Source organism: Alosa pseudoharengus, unplaced genomic scaffold, assembly GCF_046254945.1.
Source record: "Alosa pseudoharengus isolate Yale_2024_CS ecotype anadromous, Long Island Sound unplaced genomic scaffold, YU_APseudo_1.1 YU_APseudo_1.1_scf_14, whole genome shotgun sequence".
Classification (NCBI taxonomy): Eukaryota; Metazoa; Chordata; class Actinopteri; order Clupeiformes; family Clupeidae; genus Alosa; species Alosa pseudoharengus.
Window position 1 is genome coordinate 24,967,564 of NW_027468609.1, and position 8,722 is coordinate 24,976,285.

At 46.3% G+C, this 8,722-nt stretch overlaps 1 protein-coding gene across 1 annotated transcript in view; it reads right to left on the bottom strand.

The window, feature by feature from the left end:
- Positions 1-169: 169 nt before the first annotated feature.
- man2a1 (mannosidase, alpha, class 2A, member 1) overlaps positions 170-8,722 on the bottom strand; it is a 51,220-nt gene continuing 42,667 nt past the window's right edge. The window contains exons 19-22 of the mRNA XM_076284333.1: positions 7,650-7,783; positions 6,991-7,188; positions 4,858-4,971; positions 170-2,956 (exon numbers count right to left, since the gene is read on the bottom strand). Coding sequence (XP_076140448.1) covers positions 2,804-2,956; positions 4,858-4,971; positions 6,991-7,188; positions 7,650-7,783 — 599 coding nt within the window. The 3' untranslated portion in view covers positions 170-2,803. The remainder of the gene's footprint in view (positions 2,957-4,857; positions 4,972-6,990; positions 7,189-7,649; positions 7,784-8,722) is intronic.

Here is an 8,722-nt window from a genome sequence, read left to right on the forward strand (position 1 = left end):
CGAATCTACGGTGATTTAACAAGCAGTCCCTTGCACCGACCCATGCCTGTTAGTGCTCTTTCATGCAACAGGATCTGACGATTGAGATTTTGCACGAGCGCTAGGCTTTATCCCATAGATCAACAGTACTCTTTGGTTCAAAGGACAGAGATCATAGACAGGCTCTGGGTGTTTCCTTTCAAATTTATTCTTCCATTATTTTACATTTAAACTGAATTTTCCAAAGATGAAATTTGACTCAACAGCCGACAAGGTAGAAAAGACACCCACTCACAGATAGACACAAACACACACACACACAAAGACACACACACACGTGTGTGAGTGCATACATAGACACATTCCAAAAATCCATCAAAACCTTTTTTTATTATTATTGCTGGCCGGGGTAAAAATGAAGACTGATCAATGCAACATCAAATGTAATTTCTTTCTTTCTTACTCGGCCAGCCTTTCTCTAGTGGAAATAAGAATAGGGCACAAAACGAAGGAATTCGGAATGGTGTGCACCAGACGTTGCAAACAGGACTTAGCCAGAACCAGCTCACATAATTCAGATGATGTTCACACACACACACACGCACGGGGGGAAAAAAAACAGCTCCCACATTCAGCTGAAATAATGAAAAACTATGAAATAAGCACGTGAAGAAGTGCACATATCACAGCATCAACTGGACCAGCAAATCTTTCATCCTCCAACAAAAAGAAAAGTGATTGCACTGGACCACACACCACACGTTGGTGCAGCTTCTCACTCGTCCTCTAGACATGCTCACGATCAGGTTCCTCTTTTTGGTCACTCCATGAACTACCATCTACAGTGCTTGACTAAAAAGAAAAAATCAAGCAATCGGGCATTCCTGCTTGTTGCCAGTATTAGGATCAGTGGATGCAGGTCAAATGGCAGACTTGCATAGTCGCCCACACATTCTCTGCATATAATTATGTATGTATGTCTGAGAGTCAGTTCACTGGCCATGAGTCTGGGGGGAATTTTTGACTGCTTGGCTGGTGTAAAGGGACATAGCCACTTAAATCTGGCTCAAGGAACACTGCGATGAATTGCTACTGGGGAACACGATTTGACGTGGATGTTGGTATGATTCAGTAGCCTAGAAATCTAGACGCACCCTAGCGGCAGCCAATTACATTTGCTTCCAGGGCTAGTCTAGCAACTCTCCGTTGGCTTGTGAGCTCGAAAAATTAAACTTCTATCACCCCAATCAAATCATGTATAGAGTCGTTAGGCGGGCTTAACATAATGATTGATGGCAGAGTTGCAACTGTTTGGCTTGAATTCCCTGCTACTTGAAAACAAATGTTGCTGTTGGATGTTGCTGTTGGCCAACAGTGTGACACGAGTTAAGCTTGTTTTAAGTTGGCAAAAGTTTAACTAGCCAACTAGCTCCGCTGGTGGGAAAACGTATGGGACTCAGCACTGTCCTATTGCGTGCAGAGGGAATTTGAAAGACAACCGATTATCCCGCCCCTCGGACTGAGTACTGCGAACGGTGAGTGCCCAGACCCTACATTTTAATGTGGGCCTGGCTCGTCAGGCTAATGATTCAGTGAATTCCTGATGGAGTTTTCTATTGGACAGTTGCACTGATGTGGACTATCAGCTGATTAGTAGTGACAGTACACGCTTCTTTTTTGTTATGTGCTTAAATGCCAGACAGCACTCTTGATGTGTTTTTTTCCAGGTGTAATTATGTGCTAAATAATGGCAGCATGGTGATGGTTGATATGTTGGCCATGTTGTTTGCATGACCAGTTTCCAAACAGACCGAGAGTAGCTTCAGAGACAATTCAGCTGACATTTGGGGTCACAATAATAGACCCATAATCATTACAGACTCATTAGATAAGATTCTGCAACCACTTACAACTACACTCATATAAAATGTCATGTCAAAGAACGTAAAAATATCCATCACGGCATCACATAGCGAACATAACACACTCAGCACCCCATATGAAAGTGTAAAATAAGGCACATTTCCTTGGATAATAACTTTGGATTTTTTTTTTTTAGTCCTGTTCAAAATCTTTCGTGATTCTCACACAAAATCACTCTGTCCTCTTTTTTAAGAAACACTGTACAGTCACTTTGGGGTGGCAACCTAAGACATTTCTTAGACTTCAGTTTTATCATTTAGGCAAAAGTTTTGTGTAAATTTAAGACATATCCAACTTTGTTGTCCATAAATCAATACCTTGTAGAAAACAAGGGAAAAAACAAACAAACAAGAAATCACATTTGGAAAGGAAAAAATCAAATACATTCACCAACACAAAAATTACCACCATAGTTAATCCTTCCTAGCACACAAACACATACACCCAACATCCATCGTGCTTCGCACAGGCACCTGAGAGAAGGGACTTGGGATTCTCAGAAGCCATTTCCATATTGCACTTTTCTCGATGCGTGGACACAACAAGGACAACTCCATGTAAGATTCTTGCCACGCTGTCTTTCTGCGCTCAAAGGCAATGGCGTGGTGTTTTTGTGAGCCCTCTTGTTTTTTTTTTTCTATTTCAAATCTTTTGTCCCTTGTGGGCCTCCATAGCCCACAGGTCAGTCCTTCAACCATCCTCACACATAAGCTCAAGGGTCTCTAACCAAACGTCCACAGGTCCTTGGGGCTTACAAGTGACTGACATGATCTGAGGGCTTTGACAGCTCTGGTTGGCTAGCAGCGAGATGTCAAGCCAGGGGGCCTGGGAGAAATTAGGGAATTGGCCGGTAGGGGGGGGGGGGGGGGGGTGACTGGTGGTCAGGGGAGGTCCGAGAGACTCAGCTGAGCTGTAGTCGGTGTGTGCTGATTTCCATGGGCTTGATTGTGATTTGGTGCGAGCTCTGGTCACTCTCGGGGCTGTGCAACAGGGACAGAGACGCCGGCGTCAGCCGCCGCACCGTCAGCTCACCAAACAGCTTGTCCACAGCGATCTGAAAAAAAACCCCCAAAAAAACATGTTAGGCTTTAGTGATCATACAATACACCATGCCTCATCATGACATGCCCTTCTGCCAGGGGTACTCTCCCTTTCTCACTCTTTCTTTATTAGTTACATTCTTTCCTGGTATTTTTTATCCTTCTATTTCTCTCTGTCAATATGTATGCGTCCATCCATCCATTTTCCATGCATGCAGACAAACATACTCACTCACACACACATGTGTATGTCATTCTGACGGTTACTTCTTTGTTGTGATGGCTTTCCATATGTAATAGCACATATTAGCACACACACACACACACACACACACACACCCTTGGTGTGAGCAGTGTGTACAGTATGTGTGTGTGTGTGTGTGTGTGTGTCCCAATAGTACATCTGTGACTGTTTAAATCGACCGCATGCCTCAACTCTGAAAACACACTTATACACACGCTGCATGTAATTGGCTGGTTAAGTCTGTTTTCCTTTTGGTTAAAGAACTATCAAGAGTGTTTCACAATTCCCTTTGCATGAGCACACATTTCCACATCCAAAGCGGCTCAATACCGAGATACCTCATCAAAGTACAAATGTATTTCACAACCCACAGGACATCTACCGGTATGCAGCTCATCCACCATTCATAGATTCATAGTGCTTTATGGAAATAGAGCCAGCATGGGGGAATAGTGATATGTGGTGCAAGAGGAGGAGGGGGGTGGGGGGGGGGTGGTTCCCCAGTGTCTCGGTGGTGGGAGGTCAGAGTGGAGGCGTTCAGCGGCGGGCGGCCTCTTCCCTGAGAAGGGCCCCCTCCCAGAGGCCCCAGCGTGTGTTTATTCTGGGCTCCGAGTCACGGCGGTCGGTGTCATCAAAACAGCCGAGGAGATGGGATATGAGGAGAGAGGCATCTTGGGAATTCTGTGTCTAACTCCCTTGACCCGCCCCTCCTCAAACACGAATACACACACACACACTTCACTCTCTCTCCCTTCTGGTTTCTCTCTCTCTCTCTCACACACAAGTCCTTGCCTTCCTTTCATGTGGTTGTGATGTTTTGGTGGTAAAGTATACCTCTGAGAGAGCTGAGAGTGAGGAGTGTGTGAGAGCACCATCTAACGCCTGCCTGCCTGCCTGGCTGCCCTGCTCCCAGTGAGAGACTGAGGGAGTGTTTGTGTGTGTGTGTGTGTGTGTGTGTGTGTGTGTGTGTGTGTGTGTGTGTGTGTGTGTGTGTGTATAGGGGAGTGTGTAAGAGATGCCCTCACAGCCCCTCCACTCTACTCACCCCTCTACTTCAGATGTAATTAGGGCGAAGGTGATGGAAATGGAAACACAATTACTTCCTTGAGTGTGTGTGTGTGTGTGTGTGTCTGTGTGTGTGTGTGTGTGTGTGTGTGTGTGTCTGTATTGGTCTTTTGGTAAGGGTGCATGTGTGTATGGGTGTGTGTGTATCTGTTCTTTGGTAAGTGTGTGTGTGTGTGTGTGTGTGTGTGTATAGGGGAGTGTGTGTGTGTGTGTGTGTGTATAGGGGAGTGTGTAAGAGATGCCCTCACAGCCCCTCCACTCTACTCCCCCCTCTACTTCAGATGTAATTAGGGCGAAGGTGATGGAAATGGAAACACAATTACTTCCTTGAGTGTGTGTGTGTGTGTGTGTGTGTGTGTGTGTCTGTATTGGTCATTTGGTAAGGGTGCATGTGTGTACGTGTGTGTGTGCGTGTATCTGTTCTTTGGTAAGTGTGTGTGTGTGTGTGTGTGAGTATGTGTGTAATTGTATGTGTGTGTGTGTGCATTTGTCCTTTGGCAAGAGTGTGTGTGTGTGTGTTGGTTTGGTGTATGTGTGTGTGTGTGTGTTGGTTTGGTGTGTGTGTTTGTGTGTTTTGGTTTGGTGTGTGTGTGTGTGTTCTCTAACCTTGCCACATGTGGTCGAACACAGAAGGCCAGTGTTTCTGCTGGAGAAGGAGCAGTCAAAGCCTTTTCTGTGCAGAATTAAAGCAGCCTCCTCGGATGGACCTCCACCCTCATCCTGCACACGCATCAGAGAGCGAGCGAACGAGAGAGAGAGAGAGAGAGAGAGAGAGGGAGAGAGAGTTAGTGAGAGATGCTGAAAATGTGAAGCTTCCCCTCATATAAAACACCCCACTGTTCCCTCCCTGTCAGCCACAACACTGGGCCAATTATGGAGAGCCCCCCCCCCCCTTGGGTGTCTCTCCTCAGCTGCTACTGAGTTCTCGTCTCCCGCTCTGCCGTGAGGTTACTTCAGGTCAGCCAGGATGTGGGATGCATGGCGGTGATGTTTCTATCCACCTACAGCAGATGCACACTAACAAGAAATCATCAAAGTAGCGGCAAACCGCAGATCTTGAATGGGCTGCTGATGACCTATGCTGCTGAACCTTGACATGTTTACTCAGCAGTCGCTTGACCTTATTTTTCAATTTATTTCAGATGGTTTAGAGTCATTATAGATAGATGATACTTTGAACAGGAACAGATATGTGGCTATCAAAAAAATCAGTAATAGAGAGTTAAACGCTACAGTAAGTGACTTCATAGATGGTATCATACTGAATGGAATATGTGGACATATGACTCAAAATTGCTTCTTGGGGGTTTACAATGCAGTTCCCAAGATAGAAGTTTCACAGGCTAAAGCTATTACATATAGCTCAACAGGAGGCAAAATTTCAGTGTTTGAGGTCCAAGTCTCGATGTTAAAGTCACTCCATCATCCCGTTAAAACCTATGGAAGTGTAGATTCCTCACTACACACACTCTGCATTTTTAGAAATGATTAAATTCTAATTATTAACTTAACCAATTATTAACTTAACTCTTCGTTGCTGCTCACCGGCTCCCAAACAAGTCTGCAAGTCAGGAATTTCACCTTGCTTTGTAACCAGGGAGAATAGAGTGTGCCCCTTTTTTTTAATGTGTGTGTGTGTGAGTCTTTTTTAGCACGTCTCAGAGCTGCCAAGTGCCTTTGAAAAGACCTCGTTGGAAGAGATAAGAAGGAATCTTAAATGAGCTTGAAGCCATTGTTTTAAATGGCTTCATTTAGGGGTGTGTTGTTGTGTGTGTGTGTGTGTGAGCAAGAGAGTCTGTGTGTGTGTGTGTGTGTGTGTGTGTGTGTGTGTGTGTGTGTGTGTGTGTGTAGGGGTTCTCTGAGTGCATTTGCCTGCTCCTTTTTCCTCCCGCAGTCAGTCTGGATGTCCTGCAGGATCGTTTTAATTAATAATTGAACAAATTGTTTGCAGATCCCCCCAACCCCTCCCCACCTCCCCTTGGAGCAATTAGAAAGCCATCGCTGGCACACAGAAATGGCACATCAATCAACAGCTAAGACGCATGGCCCGAACTAAACTGAAGTGAACTGAATGGTGGGAGGTGACGTCAGTGGCTGGCATCACTTTGTGAAACTCGTGAACTTTTCTTTGCCCTGAGAGAATTGAAATGGCGAAGATGAAACTGGATCTGGAGAGTTGTCGTCGTCTACCCCCCCCCCCCCCCAACCCCCGCCCCCCGTACGACAAAGAGGAAACCTCACGGCCCCGTTGGACGGGAGCGCTATCGAGGGCTTGGGTCGCTTACGCAATGCTTCAGTACAGCCTAGCCTGGAGCAGCGGAGTGGGAGGACTGAGACGGACAGCGATCCGCTCGGCTCAATCAACACCTCCGCTGCCCTGCGGCCAGGTGGGGCTGACAGTTACCCCGGCAACCGAGGATGCCATTCAGACACAAGCCACTGATTGAAAACAGGTCCCAGACAGGATTAGCCGCCTTCAACTCTGCATCTACAAATCTCTCTAAAAATATGTTCCCTCACTTCAGATTTAGATTAAGAGTTTTTAGGAGGGGATTTTAAGTTTAAGTGCCATGCCATAAAAAGGACTGAACACCTTAAATGTATATTACTGAACAAGATTAACATTTATTATATCATTTTATATTTCATTTCAATAATTTCAGTGCATTAATGGTTCATCTGAGTCTGATTGCTAGATGATGTTTGTTAAATGTAGCATGATGAAGACTGGCACTCTACCTTGGACTGGATGGTGCGAAGGTTGACCAGGTGGACGTCGCAGGGCAGCGAGGACTCCAGAGGTGCGTAGGGGGTCAGGGGGACCTCAGCCGTGTCCAGGCCCGTGGCCATTGGGATGAGCGGGTGGTTTAGGTGCATGTACGACATGTGACCCACCAGAGAAGGGAAGCTATTGGGAGTGTTGCCCACTCCCTGTGGCTATTAAACACACACACACACACAGAGTCAGAGATGTACACACACAGACAAACACACACACACACAGAGTCAGAGATGTACACACACAGACAAAGACACACACACACACACACACACACACACACAAACACAGACAAAGACACACACACACACACACACACACAAACACACACAAACACACACACACACACACACACACACACACACACACACACACACACACACACAGAGTCAGAGATGTACACACACAGACAAAGACACACACACAAGGAGCATATACATCGGTTTGAAAAGAACAAGCCATTAAGAAGACCGGCTTGATGTCTGTTCTTTCCACCTACATCCCCCCCACTCCCCCACGCAGACAGACAGATGCTCTCCCAGATTGCTTACTCTTTCAGAGCCTTTGAGTGCTTCTCTGAGAAAGAACAAAACAAGAACACAGAACGGCAGAATCCTACCTCTTCGGCGGAGCTCCTCTTTTCCAGCAGCAGGCGGAAGGCGTTGGCGGTGACCTTGTTGTCCAGGACACCCTGACCAAGGCCTCGGTTGTCGTCCTGGTTGAGCCGCCGGTCCAGAATCACCTCCAGATGGCCTGAAGGGAGGAAAGTGGAGGCACACGGACGCAGACGCAATTAAGCCATTTTCTGCTGACACTCTGACTGACATCCAACCTAGTAATCTGCCCATCAGTATGGTACAGAGAGCATTATGGAAGCTATTTCCATTACAACATTGCAAAGGGCACACAAATTAAGAGGTGGTTTTCGTCCCATCTGTTTGACCTCTCACAGTTGCTTTAGCAGCTGTACATGCAAATCAACGGCATACTCCCGTAGTCCCCTCTGCGTAGCCGCATACCCCCCACCAAGACCTCCGCTGTTGCTCGACCCGCACCTCCAAAAAATTCTAACCTCGCGTTGAGGCGACGCAGACTGTGATTGGTCGACTCGCCCTGTGTGTTGATAGCCGACTGGTTCAAGCAGCCTACTGTGGGGAGTGCCAGTTCACGGACATAACTTTTGCAAATTAACTTGACATACTTTGGTTACTATGACGGGGTTATCGGTTTGTAAAGTCTCTATTTGTATTTGTAACATTTTGAAATCAGCACTTCGCCACCAGGCAGTACTTTGTGGGCATTTGTGGGAGAGTTTGCTTGCTAACATAAAATAACTGTCTGGTAGACACCTCGCAAATAACCTCAGAATTATTTTCTGGTTACAATAACTAGGTCATTGGAATGCACTGTGTCTATTTCTCGATAACTTTCACAAAACCTAAGCAAGAAAAGGCCAAACAAATAAGATTAATATTTCAGCACGGCAGCTAATGGAGTTCGCCATTCTTACTACCATTCTGGTGGTGAGCGACGCAGACACCGGAGACGCAGAACTTCGAAAGGGTCACGCCGGCGTTGAGGCAAAGGGGTAGTCAATGCGTGGAATCCTCGCAGAAGCATAAATAAGGCTGCAGTTGCATAGTGTTAGCAAATCTCCTGGAGTAGGTCACAGGATCGCTCAGTGATGTGCTG